The sequence below is a fragment of the Tympanuchus pallidicinctus genome, unplaced genomic scaffold, assembly GCF_026119805.1.
Source record: "Tympanuchus pallidicinctus isolate F22 unplaced genomic scaffold, pur_lepc_1.0 scaffold9, whole genome shotgun sequence".
NCBI lineage: Eukaryota > Metazoa > Chordata > Aves > Galliformes > Phasianidae > Tympanuchus > Tympanuchus pallidicinctus.
The window spans coordinates 1,083,548-1,101,587 of record NW_026294813.1 but is presented as its reverse complement, the minus strand read 5'-3'; the positions used below and the strand labels follow the sequence as shown (position 1 = coordinate 1,101,587).

At 36.8% G+C, this 18,040-nt stretch overlaps 1 protein-coding gene across 2 annotated transcripts in view; it reads right to left on the bottom strand.

Annotated features, from left to right (window-relative positions):
* Positions 1–1,348: 1,348 nt before the first annotated feature.
* SCAMP1 (secretory carrier membrane protein 1) overlaps positions 1,349–18,040 on the bottom strand; it is a 41,680-nt gene continuing 24,988 nt past the window's right edge. For both annotated transcript variants that reach the window (XM_052670205.1, XM_052670206.1), the window contains 5 exons: positions 16,814–16,942; positions 12,065–12,224; positions 10,109–10,210; positions 5,655–5,772; positions 1,349–4,404 (listed from right to left, as the gene is read on the bottom strand). In XM_052670205.1, the coding sequence (XP_052526165.1) occupies positions 4,240–4,404; positions 5,655–5,772; positions 10,109–10,210; positions 12,065–12,224; positions 16,814–16,942 (674 nt within the window). In that variant the 3' untranslated portion in view covers positions 1,349–4,239. The remainder of the gene's footprint in view (positions 4,405–5,654; positions 5,773–10,108; positions 10,211–12,064; positions 12,225–16,813; positions 16,943–18,040) is intronic.

Sequence of the window (18,040 nt, the reverse complement as noted above, 5' to 3'; positions counted from 1 at the left end):
AAAGGACAGAGCCCAACAAAAACAGGGCCTGGCAGCAACACACAGCACAGCCACGCTCCATAGAAAGAAAAGCTGTGGCAACCCAGCTACATTAGGTTGAGCCATGGTTTATTTGTGGTACTGTTTATCTGTTCTTGAGTCACCACTATGTACATTTATTAGCACGAAATATGTACCTAATGTGTTATTTTTCTGAATCTAAATTTCAATTAAAATGTGAGTTTTTGATCTGTAACAGGAGCATGACTATCTTAATTCAAACATATCAGGTATGTTTAGCCAGAGCAAGTTTTCTTTAACTGTAGCTTTAATAGCATTTAAGAACCCAGCCCAGTGATTTTGTTAGTGTTTTAGTTTTCTGACTAACAATTACTGATCAAAAAGTATGTGATTTGAAATTGTACCTATGCTTTATACAGTACAGTCGCATTAAAGAGACTCTCTAATTAAAAACATGTCTGACGTGATTTTTATTTTGCAACTAAAGCACTGCCTCTCCTTTCTCGTGAAAAAGTGGGTAGTGGGAGGTGTGCAGACAAAGTTTAGAACAAAAACTGCTCAGTCACAGACTTTTAAATTACACTTGCTTTAATGTGCATATTTTTCACCTGCAACTTGACAAACAACGAAGAGTTGCATGTTGCTCTCTAAGCAAACTTATGGAAGAACCAGAAGCAAGGCTTTTACTAGCTGAAACAGAAGTCAGGATGTCCGTTTTCTTTGATAGTTACTGAGGTCTGATTACATTAATTAATTAATTAAGCTTCTGACACTTTCTAAGCTTGCAGGAAGTAGCTGATGGTGAAAGACCTGAAGCATTTTCCTTGACTTTTGGAAATCTAAAGCCCAAACAAATCCAGGGACAGGTGCCACTCAGTGCATCACTACTTTAAACATCCCTGTGGATTTCAAAGCAGGTGTGCGCATACGCACAGTCCCTTATGTAAGGTGTTCAAAACCTGTTCCTCTACTGCTGCCACTGCCGCCAGAGATCATCAAGCTACAAAGACGCAGGTCAAGCTGATGAACACCTTCACTACTTCATGGTGTACACGTGTGCCAGCACCTTCAAAGTCTTGTATCTGCCACCCTCTCCCAGAATAATCCTGGCTGTGCCTGAGCACTGTTCTCTGATACCACTGATACCACTGTACTGATACCACAGAGGTATAGATAAACTCATTTTTTGTTTCCCGTTCAAATAAAACCCAGAAATACATTCAGTGCAAAAGAGGTGGTGTTACAGGTGACATCACAGGAAAAAAACGACGGGTAGCACCTAGTGAATAAAAGACCAAGACACGGCAGCGACACGTGTCGACTCAGTCAAAATTAGGGAAACAAGCAGTACCAAGCCAATGCTGTTTTCAGCAACTTCATTTTACTTTCAATAACGTTTCAGGATTCAATGGATAGCCACAGAATTTCATTCAGTAATGACAAAACATGTTTAGATTTTGATTCTCTACCTATCTAGCACAAGGAAGCAGGCTGCAAGTATTTGAGAATGTTTCTTATAATATCTGAGTTGGCTGTTCTGATTATCCTAATGTATAACTTCAATAGTGGGCATCTTTCCCATTTCAGCATAATTAAAGCATTTATATACAGAATTACAAAAGGCAAGTGAGATTTTTACATAGATCAGCCGCCTCATATGTCATCCTGAATTCTGAAAGAAAAAACTATTTTGTTCAAAACTATACAGAGCAAAAATCCCAGAAAAAAAGTTGTTTTTTTTTTTATTCTGTGACACCGTGTTAATACAATAAATATACAAAACTTCTGAACAGCTCAGACATGCAACAGAGGGACAGAAGGAGTGTATTTGTAGAGAATCATGACATTCACCAGGATGACAGAGCATTGTTAGTAATTTACAAAATATACAAACATCCCCATGATAAATACTCCTATATTACGTATCGATGACTACTGACATTCCAGTGTTTAAACTTCATACTCTGTACTCAATTTGTCACAATACTACAAAATGACAAGTGGGTGCCATAGTCTGGTAGTTAGTAAGAGGCTGAAATATCATTTTATTTGGGTAAAAGTATTTTAACCAACACCGGCCTTCTGTTGCCAAAGGTAAACTCAAACTTCTTCCTCCCTTTTGGGCTGCAAAGCATTAGATTTCTGGTTCAAAAGCTCACATAACTGCCTCTTGAATTTTGCTTACGAGGTTTAGATCCATATATTCAGCCCAGCACATTACAAATCGACACCCAGCCTACACTGAACATTCTCATTGACATTTAAACATTTGGCAAAATATGCCTGCCAAATTCAGGTTTTTATACCTAAATCTATATCTTTTCCCTATTATATTCAGGTAATTTGTATTATGCATTCTTCAGCTTAAAGCAAGGATTATGTCACTGGGATTCAAATCCGAGGGAGATCCAAGACACCTACTTAAATTTAGATTCAAAATAATCCGTATTACAGCTCCTAAACAGAACTGCCAAGTCAAATTTGAAGGATTTTGAAAAGAACAACTTTGATGCACAGCTGCTAGAAGTGTAGACCCCATCTCAGCAGAAAATGAAGACCTGTCTGAAAAGCTTTTATTAACACCCCACACAGATTTAAGTTCAAGGTTAACCTATTCACTACTGTAAAATTTTAGAGCCCCTATGAGATAGAACATTTAAATTGCTTTTAACATTGTGATTCAAAGAATATTTAGATGATAGCATATTATTATTATTAAACTTCTGTGTAGGTAAAACTGCTACATTTATCCAAACTCAAGTTGGATTTAAAGAAGTCAGTAAAATAAAGAAGACTAATTACTACAGCTAATGGTAGTACTCATCAAGGAATTAAGTTAATAGCACTAAAAAATAGAAAGTTTATGTTATTATAAATACACTGTATGAGAAAGATTTAATCGGTCAGCATGGAGGGGCCGCAGAAACTTCTGGCTCAATCTTGCCAAAAGCGATTCACACATTAAGAGCTGAAAAAATTTCAGCCACAATAAAATTACACTGCAGGTCATGGGATGATGTTCTGCTTTCATTTTCTAAAACAAAGCTTAAAAAATAGTCCAAATATTATGCTCATGAGCCAAATCAAGGAACTCTAAGTAACCTTCAAAGGACAAATCCATCACTTTATAATTAAAGACCTGATTAAACTTTAGAACAATACAATGGCACATCCCATTACGGACTGTTCTGTTCCTCAGCAACCGTTCAATCTTTTCGGCCTTCAGCTCAATGACGTTGTGAAAGATGAATAGTTTTCACTTTTTCAGTTTGAAACAGGAAGCTCTTCCAAGTGTAAATCACAGAGATGGCTGAGTTATGTTAAAATGCATTCAAGTATCTGTAATGCCATTGCTTAGAAAGATTCATCTTAGACAGTATTATTGTAAGAAAATTAAATACTGTGTATTTATATTTTTGGACAAGCAGTAAACAGAGTGACTGACAAGGCTAGAGATTCAGTACCACTGTTCAACACAAACCACACTAAAAAAAAAATAAAAATCTAAGGATCCCCAAAACAAAAATACCACTGCAGGTCAATGAGGAGAGCTAAACAAGAAACTAGTGTTCTAAACATCAATATCTGTTCTTTTCCAGCAAAATTATTACCTCAAGAAAGAAATACTGAAATAAAAAAGATAGTTTATAATCATTTATGCCTGTGATTGTAACCGTTAGCTAACTTTCTTAACTTGTACACTGCATCAGACATTCCGTTACAAAGAATGTTTATGCATCATTGTCGTTTCTCACAGGAAGAGAATACTCCATGAAAATAGATAAAACAAATGCTATAAAATGGTGCAAGTAAATTCTGGACCAAAACATGATTTCAGTATGATCAGATAACTCAACAGCATTCATGCAAATTTACAGGTTTATATCAAAAGACTTACCCTAAAAAATTTGAAGAATTTATCAAATTCCTAATATATTTATTTGATAATTAGATACCATTGTTCAATATGAGGCCAACTGTTGAAACTATTTATCTCCCATAAAATACAGAGGGCTTTACATCACAGATAGAAACTTCTAAAAGAAGGGCAAAGAATATGCTTTCAAAATAAATAAATTCATAATAGAACAAAACTAACATTTCCCATTTTACCCATGCACAGCTGGAGAAAAGACAAACATGCTGTGTTAATTTTATTCTAGGCTTTTAGGAAACAGAATAAATGACCTGAAAACAAAGCACAATCAAAGAGAACCACAACAATTTCTTTTATTTCCTCTACATTCGGTTACCCTTGAATGCATTCTGAGCTGCACTGGTTGCTGCTGTCGATGCGGCGTTGGCTGCAGCAGTTTGTACAGTTTTGTTGGACATCACCCCTGTTGCAAACTCTTGCTGTGCTTTCTCAAAACTAGCACCAGTTGTGCGGTAGAGACCATGAACCTAGGAATGTGTGAAAGCAGACACAGTTATGAACTTTCCATTGCATTGGTAGAGTAACAGCAAAGGAGAGCTGTGCAGTAGAGAAATCTCACTTTATGTTCAGAAGGATCTGGAAACGAGTCAGACTACTCCTACACAACGTCCCACAGATTTTGATTGCCCTGCTCTACAATCTGATCACACGGATTTCTGTTACACTTTCACAGGGGTCTTTCAAAAGGTCTTTAACTTTTCTAATACTCACTTTCTAAAATAATGTATTTAAGTATGCAAAACAGGCTGTATTCTTAGTATTACACAGGGACATGGCTTGCAAAACCTTACGTCTCAATTTGCCTACAATTTAGCATACTCATTGAAAGTGAATGTCCATGTTAAAAGAAGAAGCTGAAAACAAAGCCAAAGAAGTAGTGCCACCGTGCCAATAACAATCTGAAAAGCTTTGTTCTACATCAATCTTTAGATAAACAAATCTCTAATTTACACGCTTATAAGAATCTATTAAGCTAAGCTATTAATGAGTGTAGTTCAAAATAACTTAGCAATGTAGATATGCATCTGCTAGCATGATGCCCAACAGGTCTGCATAATAAGCAGAGATTATAACCATATGGCTTACAAACGCTTCAAACAATACAGCTTACGATTTATAATACAAAAACAAAATCCTGAGAAACCTTCAATTACCTGAGAACTAAAATTGGATCTCAATTTTAGATTCGTATTCACTCAAGTCTTTAAATAGTTGATAAAGTTGTTATATAGTATTATAAAGATATTTCCATTACACACAGCAGACAAATTGATGTTTTTTCCTGTGTTAGAAATGTGACTATTTTTCATTTGTGAAGCTATACCCTGTCACATCTGAGCATGCTGAGCATGCAGGCTTTCTGAAAGAATGCAGATGCATATGGCAGAGACAAAAAAAAAAAAAAATAAAAACAACCAACCCTGTTCTACATCTTTCTTGATTCCTTCTCCTGTACCTCAGTATTTATGGAGAAAAGAAATAATGAGAGGTTGACATCTCTAGGCTATCCTTAAAATTTCTGACTCATGTCTGAAGGACAGAATAGTTTTGCTATGTGAAAATCATTAAACATAGGAGTAAGGTAGATAGTACTACAGAAGCACAGCAGACCTCCCAAGAATATCACATCATCAACCCCTGCTTTGTGACTGTGTGCCACTCTCAAACAAATTCCAGGCCAAACACAGAAAGCAGAAAAGCGGAATAAACAGCTTACCTTTTTAAACATAACTAATGAGATCACAGCAGATGCTGTGAAAAGTGCAGCTATGATGATCATCATAATGCCAACAGGAATACTCTTATTAAGACCAGTAAGAGACGAAATCCATCCACTGAAAGAAGAAAAAGAAAAACACTAAACTTTACTTGAACAGTACAGGAACCATTCATCCACGTCAGAGGGAAGCTAGATAAACTGGTTCTAGTCAACTCCAAAAAGTTTTGAAAGGAAATTCAGAAAAATTGCCAATGAGAACATTTCTGTATTGTAGCCAGTTTTTACAGCTACATTCCTATTTTGTCAGGAAAACGTCAGTATAAGTCAAGAAATTAAAGAAATGTCAGAGTAGTTTATCAATCTTGGTTACCCTTGGTCATAATATCAGTTCAGATTGATTTAAAACTGCAAAACTTTGTGAAAAAGTCACTTTAAAAAACTCTTAAAATTTCTTTAAAAACAACACAAAAATATACTATACATACATCTTGTATGTGGGAAGATTTACTGAGCTATATCCACAGAGTGAAGTTTTTCAACTGGTGTTAGTATGATAATTTATTAAAGTAGAAAGCTTTATCTAATAAATCAATTAACATGAAAGTCATATTAACTACTCATTCTCTACTTTAAACATTATTATTATTTTTTAACTGTAACATCAACAGCGAAGAACAATACCAAACCTTTACACCACAAAAAAGCAGGCTGCCTTAAGAAAAACAGAACATCAAGATGGAAGATTCTTCCAATTAAGAGAGCAGATCAATTCTGTAAATCTGCAAAACACTAAAATTTTCCTCTACCTGTTTCATACTGCTCTGATTCCCTATGCCCAACTGGACTCTACTACAAATCCCCGAAGTCTGAACTGTAAATAGCATCTTCTGATCTGGCTACTTTTTATACTCATCTTGCAAAGCATGATCCCTAGAAGCATATTCCACACTAGGAAAGCGGCCCCTACAAAATTACTTTATTTTTCTCACGTCAATCATGGTATCTATAAAAAAGGAACACAATAAAATTGAGAGCAAAAAAATAATGAAACAGGACTTTTCATTATGCACCAGTTTAAAGCAGTATTGTTTTGGCTGCTGTACAAGTGTTTGGAGATTAGTTGCAAAATATCGCTGATATAGAAAAATATCATTACCTAAATACTGTACTGCCAGTCACAGCATTCCATGCTGTCAACTGGCTACTGCAATCATGCCTCTTCTCTCGGCCTCTTCTCTCGTGTCATCAGTGATAGGAGCAGAGGGAATGGCTTCAAGCTACGGCAGGGGAGATTCAGGCTGGACATGAGGAAGTATTACTTTTCAGAAAGGGTGGTCAGGCACTGGAATGGCTGCCCAGGGAGGTGGTGGAGTCACCGAGCCTGGGGGTGTTCAAGGAAAGGCTGGATGTTGTGTTGAGGGACATGGTTTAGTAGGAGCTATTGGGAATAGGTGAACGGTTGGACTGGATGATCTTTTAGGTCTTTTCCAACCTTGGTGATTCTATGATTCTATGATTCTTTTAGCTAGCTCTGATTTGCTGAGGATTTTTTGCAGGAATGGTAACAATTCCCAATAATTTTTAAACGTAAAATTCAAGTATTGTGAACTCCTCATGATTCAGGTGACAACAGTTAGAGATTTACTACTGCCCCTGACTATCACAAGTTCATGGGGTCAGATGGGATCCACCTGAGGATGCTGAAGGAGCTGGCAGAGGTTACTGCCAAGCTGCTTTCCAACATCTATCAACATTCCTAGTCAACCAGAGAGGTTCCAGGGGACTAGAGGCTTGAAATGTGATGCCCATCTACAAGAAGCATCATAAGGAGTACTTGGAGAACTACAGGCCTGTCAGCCTGACCTCAGTGACAAGGAAAGTTATGGAACAGATCATCTTGAGTGAGATCACATGGCACATGCAGGAAAACCAGCCATCAGGCCCAGCCAGCATGGGCTCATGTAAGGCAGGTCCTGCTTGATCAATGTGATCTCTTTCTATGATTGAGTGACCCACCTGATGAATAAGGAAAAGTGAGGAAAAGGCTGTTGACACAGTCTACACCGACTTCAGGAAAGCCCTGACACTGTCTCCCACAGCATGCTCCAAGAGAAACTGGCAGCTCATGGCTTAGACAGGTATATTCTTCACTGGGTAAACAGATAGCTGGAGAGCCGGGCCCTGAGAGTGGTAATGAATGGAATTAAATCCAGCTGTGACTGGTTACAAGTGTGTGTTCCCCTGGGGTTGGTACTGGGGCCTGTCCTGTTTAATATCTTTACTGATGACCTGGATGAGGGCACTGAGTGCACCCCCAGTAAGTTTGCACATGACACCAAGCTGGGAGGAAGCATCAAATTGCCTGGGGGTAGGGAGGCCCTGAAAAGGGATCTGGACAGGCTGGATCTCAGGGCTGAGGCCACTGGGATGGAGTTCAACAAGTGCCGAGTCCTGCACTTTGGCCACAACAACCCCAGGCAATGCCACAGGCTTGGGGCAGAGTGGCTGGGAGACTGCGGAGAAGAAACGAATCCAGGGGTGTTGGTTGATTCTTGGCTGAACACGAGCCAGCAGTGTACTGAGGTGGCCAAGGGGGCCAATAGCATCCAGGCCTATCAGAAACAGTGATGTCAGCAGGAGCAAGGAAGTGATCATCCTCTGTACAGAGCACGGGTGAGGCCATACTTTGAACAGTGTGTTTGGGGCTCCTCACTACAAGAAAGAAATGGAGGTCCTGGAGCATGTCCAGAGAAGGGCAACAAAGCTGGTGAGGGGTCTGGAGCACAAGTTTTACAAGGAGTTGCCGAGAGAACATGGATTATTTAGTCTGGAGAAGAGGAGGTTCAAGGGAGACATTATAGTTCTCTATAACTACCTGAAAGGAGATTGTGATGAGATAGGGGTTGACCTCTTCTCCCATCTAACTAGCTGTAGGGCTAGAGGGAATGGTTGGATGTTAGGAAAAACTTCTCCATAAGGGTGGTCAGGAGCTGGAATGAGCTGCCCAGGGAAGCAGGTGAGTCACTGTCCCTGGAGGTGTTCAAGAAAAGTTTATATGTTGTACTAAGGTTTAGTAGAGAAGTACTGATAGTAGGTGGGTGGTTGGTTTGGATGACCTTGAAACTTTTCCAACCTTGGTGATTCTATGATTCGGTGGACTTTCAAATTAAAGCTTATATACATAGGTGGTTCCAAAAGTGATAGCTCCTACTCATTTCCATGGAAACTACAGCAGCTATAAGGAGCATAGCACAATTTGATAGGGCAAATTCTTAGCTAAAAAGCACTATTTTTCAACACAGTCACCATCTTTAGCTGTGCACTTTCCCCAGCCATGAACAAGAGCTGCATAGCACATTTGTAAAAGTCTGCACCCCAGTGGAGGTGATCAGGTGGCAGTTGCCATTGATGAAATGCACTGCCACTTCCTCACTGTGCACACATCCACTGTTTGGTCTCTGTAAACATTCAGCAAGTGTCAATGACTGTCAATGGGTGTAACTTTTTTTTGTGTAGAGGAATTCAACGACACACCTTTGCACCATACACACGTCCATGTCAGATGCCACTTTGCAGACTATCCCTCTGCTGCCATCTGTCACACAACAACAAAATGTAACAGAATACCGGTGTGAAGTCTCAGTGTCTACTGCCATACCACCAACACCTGCCTCTGATGTGGACCAACATAATAAAATAGGAGACATTAACCTCAGAGCAGCCTTGCATTAATGTGCAGCAAAAAGCAAAATTAACTACTACAGAATACGCAGTTGTCTTAGACATTTGAGCTTTTCAAACAATATCAAAAAATCACACAGAATCACAAAGAATTGCAGGGGTTGAAGGGACCTCAAGAGTCCAAACCCTCCGCAAAAGCAGGTACCCTACAGTAAGTTGTACAGGTAGGTGTCCAGGTGAATCCTGAGCATCTCCAGAGAAGGAAACCTCACAACCTCTCCAGGCATAGACCACTATATGCTCCCAAACACCACACTGACTCATTCTGCAAGTTTTAGTAAATTTCATTAGCAAGTGTTAAACATGAAATAACAACAAATAACTAACAACAATAACAAAAAAAGCAAACAGCATACTATTATTTCTAAATTACTCTAATTTTCTCTGTGTTTTCTTTCCTTATTCTAAGCATGTAACACCTCCATATACCACTAAAACATAGCAGAAAGAACAAAGGTAGTCCAGATTTGTGTACATTAAACAGCAAAACTCCGTACAGCCCAGTAACAGAAGTACCTCACACTCCTGGGATATCTTTCACTTAAGCTTTTCTGAGTGCCAAATGTAACAATTCTAGTGAAAACAACATATGTGTGTATATGTATATATACAAATATATATATATATATACACACACACACAAAACCACAGACTACACTGCAGGTGCTATATCAAATATGTTTGTCATACTTAGAAAATAGAATACTCACCAGTTTCCCCATCTTTGAAATCCTGCAGCTTGAAGTACATGTACAGCAAACTGACAGATATACACAAAGAAGAACACAAAGAACCTGAATGAACTGTCACTCCTGAAAGAGGGGGAAAAAAAAGAATGTAATGCAGCCAGGAAATAAAGGGCTTCTGACAAACCACTATACCATTAAAAAAAAATCTGCATTTACTATATGAAAACTATTTTGAATTATTGATTATGACCTCAAGTATTGCTGATTCTGTGATTTGTGTTTATTTACAAGAGTTTTCCTCTTTAATACAGTATCTTTGCCTCTTGCATCTCTTCAAGAAGTGCAAATACCAGCAAGGTGCTACTCCTTTGTGTTTTGTTCAGCACAAAGCAGGGCCTCTTAGAGTAAACACAGAAGTTCTGCCACAGTGAACACAGAACAGAACTCTGAAATTCACAGTACTGGCAGTGTTGTACAAAAATCTTTTACTTGAAATAAAATAAAATCTAATTTGGAATTATGGAGATATAATGCAGATCACAGTACTGAAGCAACTGCTGTTTAAAAGCAAAATACACAATTATGCTTGTTGTTTAAATTCTAAAATACCAACTTGACAAGGAGTGAAGTGTCAACAGCCTGTCCAAAAAAATCCAAATCCAAATGAACAGATAAAGCCTCAATGAAGATCTCAAAACTAGTGATGAATTGACATGCTTGCTCCTGAAGTTCCAAATAAAGTCACTTAGTTAAGATACCAACTAAGAATATGCAATCAGGTTTTGCTAGCAGGAACACTTCTTGTGGAGGGAATGTTTTCATTACTACTGATTCAATACTTTCAGTTCAGTAAGTACTGCCTTCAGCTGTTCAGCACAAAAAGAAAGTATAAAAGTTGAGTAATTGTCTTCCAAACAACTAAGAAATGCTATATATTTACTAGATCTAAAACCCTAGAAGAGAATGTGACACTGAATTCCTCCAGCAAATCAGGAATAACAATTATTTATAAATCATCACTATGTCAGATCTATAACCAGTTAAAGCTACCACTTCTCTAATGCTCTCAAGAAGACTGGGTTCTACAAAACCGAAAAGAAACCCAACCAGTTATTATTTACATCATGCATTCTGGTATTATTGTTTGTTACTAAAAAACAAGTTGACAGGAGAAAATGTAGTTTAAGCTACACAAATCTTCAAAGATAAGCAGGTACAACAGCATTTCCTTGGTTATCAAAAAGAAACATGTCATTTAGCCCAAAGATTATGCTACACTGCAATTTGCGGCTATAAATCTTTAACAATTTAAGTGTATTTAATCTGACAATATTCTGATTCAGTTCAATGTAAAAATCAATTTAAAAAATATTCTAAGAGCAAGAAAACTCAAACTGTTTCAATCAACATGAGAAAGTTCAATTTTGCAACCATTCTGTTTTTCAACACTGATGCATTTCAAGATTGTGACGCCTACCAAATACAGATCAGTAAAAGCTGGAAAAAAAATACTGAAACTTGATTATTAAATGCTAGCTTTACTCAAGCTTAAGAATCTCAGTCTACAATAACTTCAGGCATTTCAGGCCACTGGACAATAAAAAATGAAGTACAGGTTTCATAAATTTCACTCAAGAAGCCAAAAATTTAAGAACCTTTAACTGTAAATCTACTCAGGTGCAAAGGGATAGAAATACACTGAGAATTTTGCTTAAAATTGTTACCAGCCCAAAAGAAAAAAGTTATTACTATGTCAGTGGTAGAAACAGTATATATTTAAAGGATGTTCCATGATATTTCTAAGTACTGCTGTTTATATTTGAAATACAGAAATTAAATTAATGGCAGACATACTGTTTGTTTCTAATGAAGTCAGATTAAAGGACCATCCTAATCACAAAAATGCTAAAATGTTAGTGCATTTCTACAAGTAGAATATTTAAGAAATGTATTACAAGTCAAGATGAGGTTTTTTACCTGAAGGCTCCATAAAGTGGTCTGTACCAGCAGACAAAAGAACAAGGTGTAAAAAGCAAGAACCAGAGGATACTCAATCCAAAATCAACACCTCGAGTAGCATCAACATAAAACCAGGCCAAACATCCAAAGATATTAAGAAACAGTGTCACTGTATGGACTGCAGAAGCACAAGTAAAAAAAAAAGTCTTAATTAAATTATGGTCATGTATGAAAAGGTTAACTGTTAAAGCAATACCCAAAACACTAAACATGCTGAAAATAAAATATCCTCTCTGCAATAATCCAACTGATTTTTATATAGTAACTTTCAGGTAAAGTCAACATTCCCAAGTGAAAGCACTGAATGAAAGAAATCAAGTCTTAACAGGTATATGGTGAAGATAAAACGCTTACAACTAAAAGGGTGAAGAAAAAAGTTTTTACAGCACTAATGGATGATTCTTCTACTATACCTACTTGACTATGTACATATGCACTTAATAAGCTGTTTACATTCTCTTAAATAAGGCAAGTAAATAAATGCAGAGTATCAACCTTAATATTAAAACACATTTCCACTGCTTTACTATATATTTATAAAGACAATGCTACAAGTGATGCAAAATATATTAAAAATTAGCATTAGACATGTTCTAATTTGAAAGGAACTTTCAATATATAACCTAAATATAAAATACATCAAATATATTTTTACCAAAAGCTATCTCTCTTACATGTAGTAGAGCAAAATACTCTACTTTGAAAATACACTGATCCATAAAACATAATCACGTGACAGGTTAGAATTTCAACTGAAGGAAATGCATTGGCATTCTGACAGTTATTTCAAAAATACTTTACTCCTGGAACAAAAAACAAGGTAGTAAGAAATATTACATTATGAAAATATTTTCATAGTACCTGATTATGAAACACCTCCATAGTATCTGGCATAGAAATTATTTTTTTTCCTGGATACTAAGAAGATAAAAATGAATTTCTGTGCCTGTTCAGCAGCACCCAGAGATTCAGCAGTGATTCTACTGGCTCACTGTAAAACATGCAGCACTCTCTTAATTAAGAGTATGCAAACAATGCTGCAAGAAGCTGCTTACGAGAAATATTTGAGTTATTCTACTGTAAGGTAAGTTCAACAGAAGAACTGGTAAGATTGTGAAGATTCTGAAAATAGTCTTCAAAGGTTTTTGCTTCATTCCCTCTCAATCAGTGCTTTAAGCAAGCCTTAAATCAACTTACTAGGGAAAAAAAAAAGTGGATAAACAAAATGCCTACATTACTGCACCAAAAATAAAGGAACTCAAAATATCTTCTTCAGAAAAGTCCTTCTTTCAGAGTCACCAAAACCAGAAAACATCATACTTTTAAATAAAGTGCGCTTAATTCATTTACATATCTTAGCACTGTTCCGAGAAACTCACGCTAGAATTCTGGTGTGTACTCATCAGGAAGCACAACAAATGATACAAGCTCTTACTATACTTCCATAAATATGAGAAAAATAACTCAGGGGGTAGTCTTTTTCTTCTTTCTAGACAATACTGGAAAACAGGAAGATCTCCTTGATTACTGGAAGCATTTGTTACCAGATGCAATTGTTCTGAGAGCTAATGCCTTCACACAAACACTGTGGGAGTAGGCAGGTGTTTCCAAGTTCCGTGTAAGAGTGCTAAAAATATTCTACCTCCTCAAAGACAACTGTGAGGGCTGAAATTACTTCAGTGTTTGGCACAACTCTGCACTCATCCAACGACTGTGACAATAAAGTCCTCATTGGGATACATGGCAAAAAAATACGCTTTTCCCCCAGGAACCAGCTGGGCTGCCACCCTTTAACAGAATGGCTTGACGTGAATGAGATGTCCACGGAGAATTTTGAAGACACAAGTTAGCTTAAAATTGAGCTTAGACTTTCATTCCTTGTCTGTTCTGCTCTTTCTGGAAAGGGGTGGGGGACATCTGCACACACACCTTAAGAATGACAAATATTTGCCATAGGAATAAAACAGGCTTTGATCAGCACAAGATGATTTTCACTTTCAAAATTCACCCAAACAGAAGCTCAGAAAAAAAAAGAATGTCCCTCAATACACAGCCCACTGGCCAACCAACACAGCTCATGGATGTGCTGCTGTTCCTGAATGGGCTTATGACAACAACAGTCACCACGCACCACCACAAAACCATGAGTGGACAACACCAAGCTATTGCAAAAAAAAAACCCAAGAATTGTTAATAGTGTACAGGAGTATGAGCATATACTATCAGAAGTATGACATTTTTTTTCCTTCTATACACAGTACACTAAGACTTCATCTAAAATACTGGATCCAGTCCACACTGTCCAATTCTAGATGCTATATAATAAAAATGCCATAATAATTTGAAGTGGACCAAATAGCAAATCTGTAAGATACCAACAGATCTTACATCAATCAGAACTCTAGAAAACATGACCAACAAAGAACGGTTGCTACTTCAGTTGAAAAAAAAAAAAAAAAACTAAAGGAAATACATGGTCTTTTGTAACAACAATAGATGGCACAGGTAAGATCATTGACAGCACTGGAGAATTAAATTACATACTTGGAAACATCATCTAATGATAAAGACAGCAACACTAGAGCATGCTTGGAAGCAGCTTATGAAGTGCCCACACTTGAAGATATCAGGAAATGCAAAAACAAAACATGAATGCAGATGAATACACACTACTGATTGTATCCTCAGACAGAAAATGGATGAGACAAAAGAAATCTAAATAGGAAAATATCACAAAATTTGACACCTTAAGAGTATACTTCCACCATCATCTGTAGTTTACATCATTTGCCTTCGAAAATCTTGTCACAGGAAAAATTCAAACAAAAACAAGAAACCAAGCCAAATGCCATAATGCCTTCCATAAGACTAAAGAGATCTTCAGTTCTTAAACTTTAAATAAGAAAAATTCCTTGAAAACTAACACTGTTCTTTTTGCACATGCAATTGTGCTGTGGGGAGTGTAACTAGAAAATAGGCTTCTGAGCCAAAAAAAATTTGGTGTCAGGAAGTGATCAAAAAACAAGACATTTCACTTTTAGCAACATTTAAAAACAGATTTAAAAACTAGTGCCCACTGTCACAGAGAAAGAAAAACTGCTATTTCATCTGCAAGTCACCAAAACAGCAGTGGCAGCAAAAAAGAGTGTAGAAACAAACCACTGGCAGCTGACAGAAGCCATTACCATGTAACTGCTATAGTCCAAAAACAAGGGGAAGCACACAGTGAAAAAAGAAAAAGGGGTGGCTCTTTCCAGGAAGAAAAAAAGATACGTGCAAAGAAAAAAACACATCAAGAAATCAGAGGACACTGACTTCTGGTGGAAGCAGAGAAAATACGGATGAATTCACAGGAATAAGGATACAAGCAGGTTTGTATTCTCACAAGATAATGTATGCACAGATCTGAAACAGGTAAAAAAAAGTTTCTTCAGATACTGAAGAAATATTGCCAATCTCGGCCAGATAATGGCCAAGAAAAAAGTATTAAAATTGACACTAACCAAACCAACACAGAAACACACCCACGTTAAATGACATGTTCTTACAGCTGAAAAAAAAAAAAAGACAGGAAAACTTTGCAAAGTACGGAGCAGTCAGTCCCAGATTTATCGTTAGGCCTTAAAAGTCCTAGGAAGTTCTGAAAGAGGATGCAGAATAGAAAGTACTAGCATCTTAAAATTCTTGAGCCCTTAACCTTTCATTTGATATAAATCTGAAATGCCTGTCTGATTTTCGAGAATGACTAATCATGTGCTCTACCTACAATGGACCTACGTTAATGATTGATGGCCCAGCAATGAAAACAGCAAGCAGGTGTGGAACTGATGAATTGAATTGAGTGACATGGAATCAATTTAATGTTCTCTACTCATTTTACATTGTTTCATATACATACTTCAATCATACTAACAGCTGTATGGGAACTGTTAGGTCATGGCCTGAACCAGCAACTGAGAACACCTGGTGGGGGAGCACGGCCCTGAGAGCACAGGTGGAAGTAATTCACCTGTGTAACTGGAAGGCATAAATCATAGCTTAATTCCTCCCTAACCTCATTTAAGGGCTGGCAACCACAAGGGAAGGATCTCTACTTGGAGACTGCATCCTTTGGAGTGTTTGGTGAGCCCTGATCCTTGCAAAGGGGTAGAATGTCATTTGCACATTTGGTTCATTCAGCATTTCTTCAAAACACGTTCTCTGAATGAGGGCAACATACGAATAATAATACAAAATAATACTAAAATAATACTAATACTAAAATTACACAGAATTGTAAGTATGCACCTTAAAGCAAATGGATATTACACATTTAAAATCACAGTATATTAACACCAACAATGAATTGTGAACCATGTATTGTACATACAGAAGGGTACAATTTCTTCATATGCAAACTGATTGTAAAAACAGTAAAATTATTTCTAAGGTAACAAATGGTCAAATATTGCTTTATGATAATAATGAGATTTAAAATAGCATACAATATATAATGCAAAACTGCCTTAGGATAAACCTTTTATCCCCAGGGAATTTTCTATGAACTAATTCAGTATTTCTAAAGTCAAAACTAACAAGAAAGTTTCATTTAAATATTTAATTTCTGGATTTTAAAAATATATCACAGATGTTGCAAAAGCCAAAGCAGGAAGCATCATCGTCAAGTTTGAATTAGCGATTTGCTTCTTCTTTTAAAAAAATACTTACACATCCACAAGTAGTACATGATCTTTACAGTCTTCTGGAATTCCACAGGAATATCTACAGAGAAGTCCTGGTAGAAACACGGTCCCACTGGAAAATTCTCAGGAAGAGGTGGCCAGTTATTTTTTCTACCTGCAAATAATAATAATAATAAAAAAACCAGAAAAATACATTATAATACAAATTCAATCTCTCTACACTAGAATAAGAGATTATAGATAGCTTGGGCTACCAAAACCCAAGAGTTTTATTACCAATCCTAACAAATTTTAGAATTAAGGTATGATGAAATTCAGACAGATCAAGGAAATGAGTGAATTCTATCTCTTTTATCTATGTAAATGCCTAAGCAAGCAACTGATAGCTCATATAGAGTACCAAGAAAAGAAACACTGAAAAAAAAAAAAAAAAACCAGTAAGTAAGCTTTGGTCAGAAAAACAAATTTTCAACGTTTCTTATCCTCTAAATGCACGTTTCTCCAACATCTGCTATACTCACCTATCATTTTGTTGAATACAAAGGCCAGAGATAGAAAGGCCGTGTTAATTCTCAGAATCCTGGTATTTTTTTACATCTGGATATCTCTAAAACTTTTAACTAGTTCCTAATACAGTTTGTAGTCAAAGTATTGCTTCTAAACCCATAAAAGTTGAGAAAAGCACCTGTTAAAATACTCTCAACTACAGAAGATGCCCCTACAGAACTAATTACATTTTTATATAAAGATTTCAGACACGGTCAGGACTCAAAGACAACACAATCTTTTATCCCTGCATGCTAATCTATTGGGGTAAACAAATACAGATTAAGAGATCCAGCTAAGATAATTCTAACAAACCTTCACCATAACATTTCAAATCCTGTACACAACAGACATATAAATCACCATATTCGAAAAGGGGGGTTAAAGACAAAATTAGAAGTATCTTTATTTGAAATTCTGACAATACTTTGCTTGCAAATTTCATCTTCAACAATAGCTTCACTAGTTTCACCTAGTAAGAACAGAAAGCTAGCAAATCTTACAAACTTGTATTATGAAATAAATTCTTTCCTCACTCAACAGAAGATGAAGTTGACAGATCTGTCCACAGAAGTCCTCAACAGTGAGGATCTGCAGAACAGTCTGCCTCTTTCATTGGAGGTTTTTTCACCTAGGCTTTTAGAGCTGATGATTTATAATAAGAATGTACAAAAGTTAATCAATCAATATGCCCCCTTGTTCTAAA